Source organism: Hesperophylax consimilis, chromosome 14 (assembly GCF_061612785.1).
Source record: "Hesperophylax consimilis isolate HC1 chromosome 14, BYU_Hcon_1.0, whole genome shotgun sequence".
NCBI lineage: Eukaryota > Metazoa > Arthropoda > Insecta > Trichoptera > Limnephilidae > Hesperophylax > Hesperophylax consimilis.
The window spans coordinates 19,914,812-19,930,186 of NC_142849.1; the positions used below are offsets into that span (position 1 = coordinate 19,914,812).

At 33.6% G+C, this 15,375-nt stretch overlaps 2 protein-coding genes across 4 annotated transcripts in view; both read right to left on the reverse strand.

Annotated features, from left to right (window-relative positions):
* Window positions 1-1,219: 1,219 nt before the first annotated feature.
* Window positions 1,220-4,095, reverse strand: LOC149418025 (uncharacterized). Of its 2 annotated transcripts, XM_089639618.1 has the most exons (4): window positions 3,254-4,095; window positions 3,059-3,166; window positions 2,871-2,978; window positions 1,220-2,767 (listed from the first exon to the last, which is right to left on the reverse strand). In XM_089639618.1, exons 1-4 carry the CDS (start codon window positions 3,441-3,443, stop codon window positions 2,640-2,642), a joined length of 534 nt encoding a protein of 177 aa, XP_089495744.1. In that variant the 5' UTR covers window positions 3,444-4,095; the 3' UTR covers window positions 1,220-2,639. The 2 variants fall into 2 exon arrangements, with proteins under 2 accessions (XP_089495744.1, XP_089495745.1); XM_089639619.1 differs by having other exon boundaries at window positions 3,059-4,095.
* Window positions 4,093-15,375, reverse strand: part of EloA (transcription elongation factor elongin A) — a 44,926-nt gene continuing 33,643 nt past the window's right edge. For both annotated transcript variants that reach the window (XM_089639615.1, XM_089639617.1), the window contains exon 10: window positions 4,093-12,531. In XM_089639615.1, coding sequence (XP_089495741.1) covers window positions 12,313-12,531 — 219 coding nt within the window. In that variant the 3' untranslated portion in view covers window positions 4,093-12,312. The remainder of the gene's footprint in view (window positions 12,532-15,375) is intronic.

Sequence of the window (15,375 nt, forward strand, 5' to 3'; positions counted from 1 at the left end):
AATAGATCAGGTTACAAATATAAAATATCCTATTCCTCTAAATATTTTCAATAATCATTATTGGAATGCGATGCAATCCACTGGTAACACATAATATACAACATGCTTTACAGGTGTACAAACTTATATGTATCTATGAAGGCTTTCAAAAAAGGAACAAAGATAAAATATTTTTTTTTACTTTTTGTTTTCACAATATCTACCAGTAGCGACGCCCCCAACTTCGTAGATAAGTTTGTAGATCTGTACCTGTATAGTAATGTACACCAATTAGGATTATCTTGGGATAACATTCAATTCAATTTATTATAATTTAGGATACGATTATCACTCTTATTGACGCATCATTTTACATATTCAATAAAATATATTATTGTAGATTCCTTATACATATTATCTTACATCTTTTCATACATTATACATCTTATCATACATTAAACATCTTATCGACTGTGAAGAAATCATTTTCAAGAACAGATGACTAATAAGAAAATGAGATAGGCCCTTCTTCCATAGGGATACGCAAGTATCCAATACTCGACGATTTAAGCATCTTGGTGACTACGGCCATATATCAGCGCGGAGGTGTCTGAAATTATGTAAACTCGTCAGTAACAACCTGCTGGGTGAAGTCGTTATAACTCACTTCGTCAAGACTTTAATCATGGCGGAGCAATGAGCAAATATAATATTCTATCAAAAATGTCTTGTAGTCACTAGTGTCAGAACAAAACAGCCATGAAACATCATTATTGGATACCTGCGTATTCCTGTGGAAGGGAATTAAGGAAATATTCATCTCATGCTAGCATATTACAACTAAGGCCGTCGCCCCACAGATCGATAAAGAATCGACATAAACCGAGTGCTGTAAAGATGTGGGACATTTGGCGCAACGAGTTTTGCATGGTCTCTGCACACAACAGATATCAAGTAATAATTTTGTAGCTTGTAGCCGAGTAAACTGTCGGTATTGTAGATTTCTGTTTTTACATTTACTGCCTCTACACTGAATGTCATTATCTTATAATCTAATATATATTAATATACAGTGGTACCTTGACATACGAGTTTAATTCGTTCCGCAACCTTGCTCGTATCTTGAATTACTCGTATATCGATGCAGATTTCCCCATACAAAACAATTAGACTACCATTAATCCGTTCCAACCCCCAGTTATTTTTGTTACGTGGTTTTGAATAATAAAAACGTATTTATAAATGACAAATGAAGACCCCAAGGCAAGAAGTTGTTAACTTACATTGAAGGCATTCTGAGATATTTAGACTTTTGCGTTTTGACTTATAATTTTTTATTTGAATGTCATATACAATGTGCTGATCCTTCATGGTGTAGTAAACAAACCAAATTTACATTACATTTAGTAATATTAAGTAGTTTTGCAGTCTAAAAGTTAAAATAAACATGTTTTCTACAAAAATATGTAGTTAACATGTTCATGCCATCTTCAGGGATAGGTGAGGAAGATACAGAATTGAAAGGCAAGAACATGTTAAATTCTTGTTGTTTTATTTAATCAAACAAATTAAACTTTTTTTTTATATAAAGTAACTAAATAATAATTATTATTGAAAAGAAAAGGTAGCAGAGCATGTGTCAATTTGTTAAAATTTTTGCATGTGAGACTTTTAAAAAATCCACGATAAAACTCATCCAGGTATGGTTACAATTTTTGGATAACATTCCATTTGGCCGCATCGATTTCTTTGTTATCTCTCACTTTTGATGACAGCATTGGCGGGGAAGATAATTTTTCAAACTTTTTTTTTTAAGATCCACTTTTTTCCAAGGCTCTTCTTCGGAGAGTGATTTTCGATATTTATAAATCCCGAATTCCTCCACTCTGATCCAGCGAATTCCTATTTGAAAGTTAACCTTTTTTCCGATAGTGTTTTTTGTATTGTGTATAAAGTTCAGATGCCTTTTTCTTATCATGTTTTTGCATTTGAAATGCAGCTTTATACATATTTACATGAACTTGGTCAGATTTTTTGCTATCGCAAGTCCCACAAGTGTCTGTCTTAGGCACACCAAACGACAAGTTGAAATCCTCTGTAAAGATCCTAGTGTAACGATTCAACGAAACAGGGGCATACTCTTTTTCTCCACAAAACATATTATAGAGCTCATACCGTTTTGGGATTGACAAATCGGATGCGAGGTACAATTTATGGGGATTTTTGTTCCTGGAATAATGTGAAGCTTCTACAGGGAACATATTGATGTGTTCTCTTACTTCTTTAAGCTGGTTATCTGGTGTTTTGTTAGGCCTCGTGCAGTGGCGACCTCTGTGACTTACTGCTGGTGATAAAACTCCTGCAGCTACTTTTCTCCTCGAAATATCTAATCTGCCTCTACCTATTTGGTAAATGGATTGTAAGGCTGGTTTGCAAACATGTTCATTAATTCCTTGTATTGAAACAGAGTACGTAATATTGCAGGATCGTTTGGCCGAAGTGATCCTGGTTATATTTTTAATATTCATCGATCTCAATAACAAAGTTGATTGGGCTTCTGAATGTAGTGAATAAAACTCTAGAAAGAGTTTTTGCCTAACTTCGGCATTAAATCTTGAATTACATTTCAATCTGCAGTTGCTAACACAAAGATTTTCTTCCTATTTTGGTGTTTTAGCAGGTTTAAGGCTTTTTTTATAATTAACATAAGAATCACCTCTCATCCTAGCGTCAGGCGCTATTTCTCTTGCTCGCCCTAGCTTGGGCCTCTTCCTACTCTTTTTAGTGCCTGAAAATAATACACACATTCATATCAGTTAGCGAACAGTCAAAAATGATTTTTTTTTAAGTTAATCTGAAATTATATACCTAGGTACAGCAATACAAATTACCTTCTAAATGACTGTTTTCTATATCAGAAACGTTTAAATTGTTTTCAATTTCGCTTTCAGCGTCCTCAGTATATTGTCCTACACTGCTTTCCACAGCAAGAGCTGCATCTGAAAATAATAATTTAATCTTCATTACATGCAAATCAGTAAAATAAAATTCAATTCAAGTTATAAAGCCTTATCCTCACTAGTTTGATTTAAAGTATTGAGTATCTCATCTTGTTGTACGTATTCCAAAATTATATCTCCTGTACCAGTGGTAGTAGCGATATACTCTAGACTCCTCTGATTATCTTCTGAAAATACAAAGTGCAATAAAATAATCATTTTTAGTTCAATGTTCAAAAGAATTTAGTGTCACAATAAAGTATTTTTAAGTTTACCTTCCATTAACATGACATCATGTTGAGGTATTCCTAATAATATCCCAAACTCAACACCAGTCAAAGAGTCTTGAACACTTTTTGAAACGAAATATTGTAAAGCATTAATGAAGGAATTCAAAACATAAGAAAACATAAAAGAATATTCAGAGTCACAGAGTAAAACTTTTTTTTTGCATTTACCATCCATTAAAATTACATTATTTTGAGGTATTTCTAAATGCTTCTCAGGTTGTACTAAATTAGTGGACTCTTGAACACTTCCTGAAACAAATTAATAAGCATTACAATAAAAAATTGTTGACTTTTAGACAGAAAAACACCAAAACAAAAATGATCCACCCATTTTCAAACTACTTTAAGGATAAATTAAGATGAACGATAATGTTTTATACAGCTTACCTGATTCCCTGATCAATTTTTGACACATCTTCACCATTTTTTCACCTCTGGAACTCATTTTCGATGATTTTTAAATAAAAAACGTGCACTGCAAAACTTTTTAAAACCACCAAGGTAAACTTCAAAGTGAGTGAATAACATGTTAACCATAAAAATCTAAGCCAATGTAGATGGGAAGATGTTGTTAATTACAGAATTACGGCAAGAACTTGCTAACTTAGTAGTTAACAAGTTCTTGCCCTTATTTTATCAACTTAATGTCACAGAAACACGTAGTTAACATGTTCATCACATTGATTTAAGCATGTTCTTGCCGTTTTTAAGCTCTGGCATGGTGTTCATTGGAAAGAGCGTATGCGAATTAGTTTAGAGAGCATTCTAACTCATTTTTTACGAAAATGTAAGTTAACAACTTCTTGCCTTGGGGTCTTCAAATATTTATTGTACAAAAACAAACAAGAGAATGTAAATAAATAAATTAGATATCCTTATTCGTCTTTGCCTTTTTCGCTACATTTTTCTCGCTTTCACCTGTAGGCCGTTTAGAAAAAAACATGTCCAAGGAGGTTTGTTTCTTCCTCCCTCTCAGAATGTTCCGGAAATGAGTTCAAGACTTGCTGAGAGATATATTCATTGGCTTTTATTAGATCGGAGAACGTTTTAATGTAATCCTCAACCGAACTCGTATCTCGAATTTCGCTCGTAACTCTAAGCAAAAAACACTTGCTCGCCGGCTCGTATCTCGAAAAATTCGTATGTTGGGGCACTCGTATGTCGAGGCACCACTGTAAATTGTAATTTAACAAACGAATGGGAAGACGGCTGAATGGTGCGTAAACATAAACAATAACAGACGACTGTGAATCAAGTCAGTCAACAAGTGACGACGAGGTTGTTGAATTTTTTGTGAAATTATTAATGTGCCCACATAATAAAATCTTAACCCCTCCAGCGTTTGAGGGTCAAATATGACCGGGCGTCCATATTTTTATCTTTTTTTCTATCATGCGGAAATGCATAATTTTTTTAATGTTAGAAAGAGAAATATTAATCCTTTCCAGTTTACTTCAAATATTTTTACTGGATTCCATTAACAAAATCCTAAAAATAGCCAAAATGGACCATTCATATTTCGCACTGCTATCGTAACAATCGGTTTAACTTTAAAAATCATTTCTTATTTTTTTATTATATGAAGGAGATAAAAGTGAAGATACAGTTTTATTAAAAATTTCACAAGCAAAACGAATGTTTTTTCGAAATTTCGAAATCTCTCAATTTTTCTATGATTGGAGTAAAAATGTGGTTAGCGTTTTTGACAAAAATTTTCACGTTTGATATTAAAATTTTATTATTTATAAAGAGTAATGTTTATTTTGAATACATACACGGGAAAGATAATTTTATCTAGTTTCTAAAACAGTATTTGTTTTTACGGAAAATTAAAAAATAAGATGTACACAGCACATTTGAAATACACAGAAAACATTGCAAACTGAACAAATGTGATGAAAGTACTGAAGGGTTAAGAATATCTTTAAATAAAAAATAAATGTTATTGGTAAAAATAATGATTAGAAGTTTTTTATGTAATATCAGTGGTGGCATGATAAATATGGAGCCCCCGCTGAAACCTGGTACCGCTACTTGTATACGGGAAGTTCATAGCGTCACTAGCGCTCTCCCCCCGGCTCGTTTGCATTGTTTGTAAGCCCCAATACAAATATATGGTTCAGTGGGAGATCTGATATACAGTGAAACCTCTATCTATTGGTTTTAAAGGGACCTATCGAAATAAACGATGAATGCGGGAAAACAATGAATGCGGGATTAAGAGGACAAAACACAAGGAGATACGATCCAGTAAAGATACCGTCCTCCCAATCTGCATAACCGTTGGTAGATTAAAATTATAAGAAGAAAATAAGTTTTAGATGTAAATAAATGTATTTATTTAAAAAAAATACAAAGCTAAACAGAACCAAGTTTATTGCATTGTAAATACATAATCTTTCATGGACATTTGTTTTTTTACTGTTTTATTTCCGCAAGTCAACAGTATATTTTCAGCTTTGCAAATGATATTCTTTTCGGCATCAGTTATTGAGTGTGCGTAGTAGAAAGTTTTCAATCTTTCAAAGAGGGTGCATGCTTCTAAAAATGAAGGTACAGGCAGCGGCTCCTCTTCATCAATATCGACCTCTTTTGTTGTCTCCGTCAATCTTGCGTCACACAAGCTTTCGATAGTTTTTATCCCACAAGTTGGGATATTCTCGTCGAAAGTAACAAAATTGTTAAAATTTGTCAAATTTGGTACCAAGAGATAAGAATTTTCTCCAGTTCGCTAAACTTTGATTCTTTACTGGTTTTTCTAGTTTTCGAAGATTTTCCGCACTTTTGAATTTGCTCTTGAATTTCGTTTTTTTTCAAGAAAATAGAATTTATCGTGGATGCCGCGATTCCTAAACGCTTGGCTATATCGATGCATTTTTCAGCGGGGTTTTTTTCCACCTCTTCGATAATTTTCAATATTTCTTGAAGAGTACGTACTTTTATCATCAAACGGCTCATTTCGAAAATAGTTTAAAATCTCAAAAAGGATAACTGCAAACACTCCACTAAGTTCGGGTATCTAGCGACAACTGACGACAGCTAGCGACTGATGGCGGCGACAAACTGTTATTCTTTCTCTTTCTCTCTCAAAAGTTTCACGCATCGTAACGAGTGCCGTCTGGCGCCGTTTAAACATAGACAAAAAATATCAAATACGCGACGTAATTCCTACGATGAATGCGGGAAAATGGTGGGCATAGAAACGATCAATGCGATCTATTTTTGTATGAAATGAATTCGGACTAGAAGAAATAAATGATACATCCGGGAAAACGATTATTCGAGGAACGATAGATAGAGGTTTCACTGTACTCGGTTTTTGTAGATTTTTACCGACCCATGGGACGACTGCCTTAAATAATTGATACTTATTTGTCTGTTCATTTTTACTGGAATCAAAAATATATTGTGAGATTGCTGCGCAAATTCCAACAATAAGGGATCGATAGCAAAATGAATCATAATTGATACTTCCAAATAAAAATAATCGAAATTGCAAACAGATCACGATTCTCATTTGTGTTTTGAAAATGATTTCATCTAGGTGAACAAAGCATAGTTTTTACACTCTAAAGTAATTCACCCAGCATTATTATCGATTCTAAATTACAGTATTTCATTTTCCTGAGTTATGTCAACTTTGTTCTTAAAACTCAGATACTTACTGTAAATATGACATTGACGAATTTGATGTTGCCAATTTCAAAATGCCAGAGCTCTGGCAAAGGGCGAAAATCAACTAAAACTGCACAATTTCTGTTCAGATTAGCCAGTAAATATTGAAATTATTATCAAGGTTACTACATATGTATAAAAAGATAACAATATGAAATACATATTTCAAAGAATGATGAAAAAGGTAATTTAAAAATAATAATTGACTATTTTTTTTCCAGTAAAATATAATATTGATGACCGGTTGGAATAATTTTAGAGAACTTGTGAAGGCAACGAATTCTCACTCGCTGAGTTCTATCATATGTGTATTATAAAGGTATATGAGCATGAAAAAATGGAACAGTTTATAAAAATCATGGGAAATAAACTGAATTTAAAAAAATGTGCATACATTATTTTTAGCAATCCTAGAATAAATAATGTCCTTCACAGTGTTACATCTTGTAACTTATAATAATTTAATTTGTTTATGAAATATAAAGAAAAAATTTACACTCTTTTACACACACATCTACTGAATTTAAAATAAATAAAAACAAATGGGATTTTTACATGAATTGATTTGATATATTAATAATTTACGACATTTATTTAACATTCACAGATAATTCACTAACATTGGATGTACACATTATTTATTTATTAGTTAGATAAAAATAGTCATAAGTAAGAATCATTACTACATACTGTTCAAAAAAATTTATGAATGTACAAAAATAAATATTTTAAGCGATCCGCGACTTGATGCATCTGTACATTTTTAGAATTGATTTTTATATGATCAGCGTTATCACTATTATCTCAAATTGATTTTTATATGATCAGCGTTATCACTATTATCTCAAATTGATTTTTATATGATCAGCGTTATCACTATTATCTCAAATTGATTTTTATATGATCAGCGTTATCACTATTATCTCAAATTGATTTTTATATGATCAGCGTTATCACTATTATCTCAAATTGATTTTTATATGATCAGCGTTATCACTATTATCTCAAATTGATTTTTATATGATCAGCGTTATCACTATTATCTCAAATTGATTTTTATATGATCAGCGTTATCACTATTATCTCAAATTGATTTTTATATGATCAGCGTTATCACTATTATCTCAAATTGATTTTTATATGATCAGCGTTATCACTATTATCTCAAATTGATTTTTATATGATCAGCGTTATCACTATTATCTCAAATATCAAATTGTTCAGGAGGCACAAAAAACTAATCGAGATTCCTATAATTCATGGTTTCTTTTAATATAAAATTACTTTTTACCAAATATTACGCTATCTGAATGGTATCAGATACATATTTTCTTTTTTTTTATCCCAACGCAAGAAAAGCTTAAAATTGATAGATGGGCGGAATTTTTAATAAAATATGTTGTTTATTTGGTGCTGCATACCGTGCACATTGTATACAGAGATATAAGTGGAATTCCATGATCTAAAGAGTTAAGTTTTGCTAGGGTGTTTCACTTGAGTGGTATTGTGATTGTGGTATAGTAATATCCAGTTTAAAACATGTGTAATTAAAAATGTTTTTCTACATTAGAATTGGACAAATAAATATCATAAAACTACATAATCACAAGTCTCTAGAAAAATAATATTATTTACAAAAAATTATGTTCTGCAATGGTAAGTTGGTCATACACTGAAATTATTTTCTGCAATGGTAAGTTGGTCATAAACGGAAATTATGTTCTGCAATGGTAAGTTGGTCATAAACGGAAATTTTATTTTTAAAAGGAAATAATTTATTGTAACAGTGATCCTGGATTTTTTAAGAATATAAACAAATGTGAAATTACTATTTTCTTCGACAACTATTTGTTATAAAGAAATCACTAAACAAGTGAGACAACCTATTACATAATGATAAAGTAATGTTTACATCCTATTCAGTTGATTTTGATGTAGAATCACAATTTTGATTAGCTAAATGTAAAATTTATAATAAGAGCTTAACATCTCGTAATTATAAAGTCTGGTGTACAAAGGTATTTTTACCAGACTATTCAAAATCACAATTTTTTTTTGCACCGCACAGTGGTTTGACCGATATTATCTATTCTATTTAAGATTTTTTTAAATCAAAGTTGACAGAATTAAATGCATAAGACCATCGGTGTAACATGTTTGTACATAAACGAATATCGAAATATGTACATTATACCCAATTTAAAATGATTATCGACTGAATTAAATTTTCCAAATATTTATTTATCAGACCTCTACATTCAATTTAAACATATTTTTGTAGATAATTTTAAGATATCTAACTAGAAAATAATACAGTTTTCACAAACAGCAAAAAATTTATATATCGCCTGTGGTATGGTAAAATCCTTCAAGCCACAAAACGAAATCTTTACAGGAGACGATAAAAACCAACATTTACAAATTCGTAAAACTAATTAAAAATCTTGAGGTTTATATGAAAGAGGTTATTCGTTTTTCAAAATGTTGATGTTAAATACCTATTGCATTTTTATTTATAATTAAGATAAATTTGAGGGTTGAGTAATTTCAACTAAAGTTTTCACGAAATAATCTAAAATAATTGTAAGCATAAATTTAGTTTTTATTGGTTAAAATAGTGTGTTCGCGGCTATATTCAAATGCTGTCATATTTGACTTTTTTTAAACTAAAACTAGTTATTTTTTATTTATTTGCGTGAATTTAATCAGATGACTTTTAATTAAAAATATAAGATTGTATTTATGATAATGTATAAAAAATAACACAAAAAAACAATAAAAAAACTCACTCCCCACAAACAGTTATGTTTGTCAAAACTCACTAGCCGAGAGGTTAATGTTAAAAATGCTTTAATCAGCAAAAATTATTTTACCATGTAGTACTTTGACGATTATTCCACATGAAATCACTGAAAAGTAACATTTCCAAAAAATGTGGCTCGTGAGATTTTACCAAAAGGTTCTACGATAACTCAACACAATAACTATTCAACACAACTTTAAAAAGAGATACAGTAGAACCTCGTTAATTCGAAATCCACGGGACATCAAAAATCAAATTTCGAATTAACGAATTCCCACGTAATTCGAAATTTTATGAAAAAAAAATACGCCGAAAATCGATTTTCTCGGCCGCCTCTTCAAATCCGGATGTTATTTTAGTTGTAAATTCGTATTAATACCAATTATTTCTTTATTTTCGCGACCGATTACCGTAGCGGCGGGCCCTTTAAATTCAGAAATTCGCAATAAATTCGTAAAAATGCTATATATTTACGCGTAAATCGAGATTTCGCTGCCGATTTCGGTCGCGGCCTACCCTTTAAATTGAGATATTCGTAAAAATACTATATATTTCCGCGTAAATCGAAATTTCGCTGTAATTTTGGGTCGCGGCCGGCCTTTTATTTCAAATATCTGAATTTAAATTCGTAAAAATACGATATATTTCCGCGTAAAACGAGAATTCGCGGCCGTATTCCGTCGCGGCCGGCTCTTTAAATTCAGATATTCGAAATAAATTCGCAAAAATACGATATATTTCTGTGTAAATCGAGAATGCGCGGCCGATTTCCGTCGCGGCCGACCCTTTAAATTCAGATACTTGATGTAAATTCGTAAAAATATTATATATTTTCGCGTAAATCGAATTTTATCGGCAGTTTGTCGTCGCGGCCGGCCTTTTAAGTTCAGATATTTAAAGTAAATTCGTAAAAATATGTCATATTTCAGCGTGAATCGAAATTTTTCGGCCGATTTCCGTCGCGCCGTATTTTTTAACTCGGATATTCGAAGTAAAGTTAGTAAAAATACGATATATTTCCGCGTAAATAGAAATTTCGCGTCCGATTTCCGTCGCGGTGGGCCCTTTAAAATTCAGATATTCGAAATAAAGTCGTAAAAATACGATATATTTACGCGTAAATCGAGATTTCGCGGCCGATTTCCGTCGCAGCGGGCCATTTAAATTCAAATATTCGAAATAAATTCGTAAATATATGATACATTTACGCGTAAATCGAAATTTCGCAGCCGACCCTTTAAATTCAGATATATTTGGTGTAAACTCGTAAAACTACGACATATATCCGCATAAAACGTATTTTCTCGGCCCTCCAAACTTGGATATTCGAAATAAATTTGAAAAAGTACGACATTCCAGTGTAAATCGATTCAGATTTACAAAATAATAATACTAATTAGGACGATGTATAACCACGTAAAAATACATTTTCGGCGTTTTACCGCCACGGCTGACTTTTAGATTCAGATTTACGAAATATTATGATTTATTTTCGCAAAAATCAAATTTTTTCGAATTACATGAACAAATTTTCGTGCGCGGACAAAAATAAATTTCGGATTACGAATTAACGAATTTCGAATTAAAAAAAACTTTATATGAAAAATTTTTTCTGAGGAAATTTTTTTGGCGAAAATTTCGAAGAAATCGAGGTTCGAATTAACGGGGTTCTACTGTATAAAGTCATTAAAAGCGATGAAAAAAAGTAACCTACAAGAGCAATTTTTGGTTTCATCACTTTTCATGACTTTATATCGCTTTTTAAAGGTATGTTGAATTGTCATTGTGTTGGGTCGTCCGGTTACCTACCAAAACGCAGTCGATATGTATACGGGCATCAAAGTATATTACAATCAAGAGTTCGAAACAAACTTATTAATAACACAATTTATGGGCTTACATAAAATATAAATAATAAATACAAATTGAATTCCCCTGGAGATGATTGAAAACTCAATGAACATTATATTATTTATTATAACGCTATTCTAACAGAGTCCAGAATCCAGTCTTTTGAAATATGAATCACCATTTAAAACCTTTCCAGTCAAGTATTAACAAATAAAAAGAAATCAATTTTAATAGCAGGGAAATGCACTCAGATGAGAGATGTTCTTAAATTGCAAAAATAATACAATTTCTGCAATAATGTACTCAAAATGCAACTCAAATGTACTCTTATATATGTCTTTATCCACCCACGACCAAAATACTACTGAAAAGCTGCATGCAATCTAACTTTTTCTGGTTTTTTCTGTGGCTGGCCAGTGACAGTCGCTTAAGAGGCAGCCATGTCCGCCACTGTTGCCTGCTATTGGCCATATACGAAAGACTGTCCGCAAGGTGCCCTACCTTGGAATACAGATTACAAAATGCATTAAACTAAGGTTAGGTTACCAAACTCCATCATGTATGATGACAATTAAATCGACAATCAGCGCCATTTTGATTTTTTTTTACATTTGGACGGTTCCCGTTTCAGCTATTGACCAAATATAACAAAGCATAACAAAATGGCCGTTATACGATAGAGTTAGAGATGCTTCAACCCTTTGCGGCCGTTTGACTACCGCTTGTAGCGCCCCTTGATGAGTTGCAGCGCCTTCTGCATGAGGGGCGCCTTCTTTGGCTTGAGGAAGCCGCCTGAGGAGCGAGGTGGGGGCGCGTGGCTGGATGAAGCGCCCACCCCCTTCACCGTCACCGCGTTTACAACATTGTTGCCGGACAGGGAGGCGACGCGAGCCGCTGGACTGGCCACCGCTTTGCGTGCAGTACCATAGATGGCCTAGAAAATTAAATATTTATGGTTAATTTACCACAATTTACTACAATTCATCTATGATGCCAATGGGAAGATGCCTCAGATACTTGGGGACCTATATTGAACCACGTGGAACTAATGATGTACACCTGTCCCGGGATTATTCCCCGAACTAATGTAAATTCTCCAATGTCGAGAATTTATTTATTTTTACTAAGAGTTACTCTAAATGAGGTTTTCTCCCAATCTTTTTTTTATTTTGATGATAATCAGAGGCGGATTTGCAGTATTGGCCGCCCTAGGCCCCAGACCATGTAGCCGCCCCTTTCTCAGTACCCATCATATTGACCAGGAGTATCCAAACTTTTCAGTAAGTTCCTAGGGTCAAAACCATTTTAATTTTCCTGCCATTATCATTCATGGTTCATGGGGTGAGATTTGTCCAGGTCTTGGCGGCGGATACGTCTGCCCACCTGCTGCGTGGCGGGCCGGATCGAGAGAGACTGGGTGAGGGAGGCCTTTTGACCTTTCCAGCCGGACTATCTTGACCCATCGCCTTGCACCGCAGTTGGAGGGATGTATTCATACGTATGTCACTCCTGGACATACTAATCCCCAGATTCCTACCCACCCCTCATAAATTTTCCTTTTCAGAACTTCCTATCCTTCCCTTCCTTAAAAAGACCCTCCACACAGCATCACCTAAGATGACATAGGTTGTTAGGGAAAATATTTTCCTCAAAGCCTCCTGTGTGGAATTAATGTAAAAAAATACGCTTGCTAAATTCGCTAGTTCAATTACTGTATAATTGTCGATTGTCGCAGGCCGGATTGATGACATTATAGTTAACCTTATTATTACATTATAATTAACCTTAGAAAGTATTACAAACTAGCAGCTATTATAGTTGACAAAATTTTTTAATCGATTTCGATAAAAGTTGTCAATAAAGTAAATTCATTATGTAGTCTATAGTCTATATCAGGGGTCTCCAAACAACGGCCCGCCAGGAGACCCCTGATATAGACTATAGACTACATAATGAATTTAATTTATTGACAACTTTTATCGAAATCGATTCAGAAATTTAGTTAACTATAATAGCTGCTAGTTTGTAATACTTTCTAAGGTTTCAAGGATTTGAATTACACATTTAAAACAGTTTTATGTTTAATTTATTTAACTAGTTTCAGGTTTATTCTCATACAATAATATATAAGTGTTACACAGTTACAATTAGGGTTGCCAGATACGGGCTGGATAAAAAGTTATTATTAAGTCTCCAAACAAATAAAAGAAATCAGCACCTCTTTTAAATAAAAATACGCACATACGCACAATCAGTACGCACACTGGCATACTGACCACTGCCGGCACTGACTGCTGTCGCCTGTCGGGAGCGGGTGCGTATTTCCAATCTCTACGCGGGCGCGGGTTTGTTCCTCTGGAACGATTTCGGTCGAAAAATGGACAACGGACCACTTTTATTTTTCTGCGATTGATTTCGGTCCAAAAATGGACCACATTTCCTACCATTCGTAAAACATTTATTGTAACTATTCAAAACATTTTCTTGGCCAGCCGTTTATTTTAACACGGAGCTATTGCGAATTGCAATGCTTTATCTATTTTGACCATAGATGTCACAAATCCGAACTCCGTAGGCTACTTTAGAACAATGCTAAAAAGAAATAAAAATCCTTTGCCTCTTAATCCTATTCCTACGTTCCTCCACCCCCCCCCCTTTTTCATAGATTTTAACTAAAAATATATATATTTTTATTTTTTAAAGAAAATACCTTTTATAATGTCATACTTTATTATTCACTATCATCAGTGGAAAGTTCATAATTGGCATAAATAACATCTTATTATTGTATTATTTTATAATCTCTGATTTATGTATTTATTATAGCTTTTGTAAGGTGATTAAGAGCGTGTTCACACAGAGCTATAATATGCGTGGAATGGCGTATTTCGGCATATCGCTCGCCGTACATTCCAAATTGGAAAGTATGGCGAGCGATATGCTGAAATACGCCATCCCACGCATATTATAGCTCTGTGTGTGAACACGCTATTATGCATAACAATACATAACGCGGTTCAGTCACTAGCGCAACTGAATCACGGTAGGGATTGGAAATACGCGAGCGGGCGAGCGACGGAGCATGATAGGTGTGGCGAGGGCGGCTGCGGGGCGTGGGGGCGCGCTGTGTGCTGTGTGTGAACACGCTCTTGCATATCGCTATTTCGTACGTACAATATTTAGGTACTTAGGAAGTAATTTCTTGTTATCATCTGTGACTTTTTTGTCACGATTGGCCGCCCCTAATATCTGGCCGCCCTAGGCCCGGGCCTACATAGGCCTAAGGGCAAATCCGCCTCTGATGATAATGTATTATATTTAATCCTGACAGTAAAACTAGTTTTTCAATATCTAATATGTAAACAATTGTGTCTTGTGATAGTTAGGTAATTGTGTCACACAAGACACGATTACCTAACTAGCCTAGCCGACTAGCCTACCTAATATGCATAGATTAAATGGTAATAAAGTCTCTTCTAGCGTAGTATCTTCTTGGGTAGTGTACGAAACAATATACTGTCCGTACAATAACTGTAGATACGAAGGTAGCTGGGTACACTTGTCAGCGTTTTCAGTCTTGGTAGAGGTTGTAGATGTTGTAGAAGTTCGTGGTAGAGTTTAAAGCCACGATCAGAGAGGAATTTATTTCCAGATCTGAACTGACGAAAAGAATTTAATACTTGGCAAAACTGAATTTACTACTGAATAAAACACTTGAAAATATTTCTTGAGACTTTTGGAGACTTGGAGATGGTTCTTCAGGAGAGAGGATTCTCTT

Coding starts and splice junctions, on each gene's coding strand:
- LOC149418025 (XM_089639618.1), bottom strand. CDS start 3,443: ATGGATGGTAAATGCAAAAAAAAAGTTTTACTCTGTGACTCTGAATAT. Junction 3,167..3,253: donor TGATGTCATGTTAATGGAAG/GTAAACTTAAAA, acceptor TTGTATTTTCAG/AAGATAATCAGAGGAGTCTA. Junction 2,768..2,870: donor AGAAAACAGTCATTTAGAAG/GTAATTTGTATT, acceptor TATTATTTTCAG/GCACTAAAAAGAGTAGGAAG.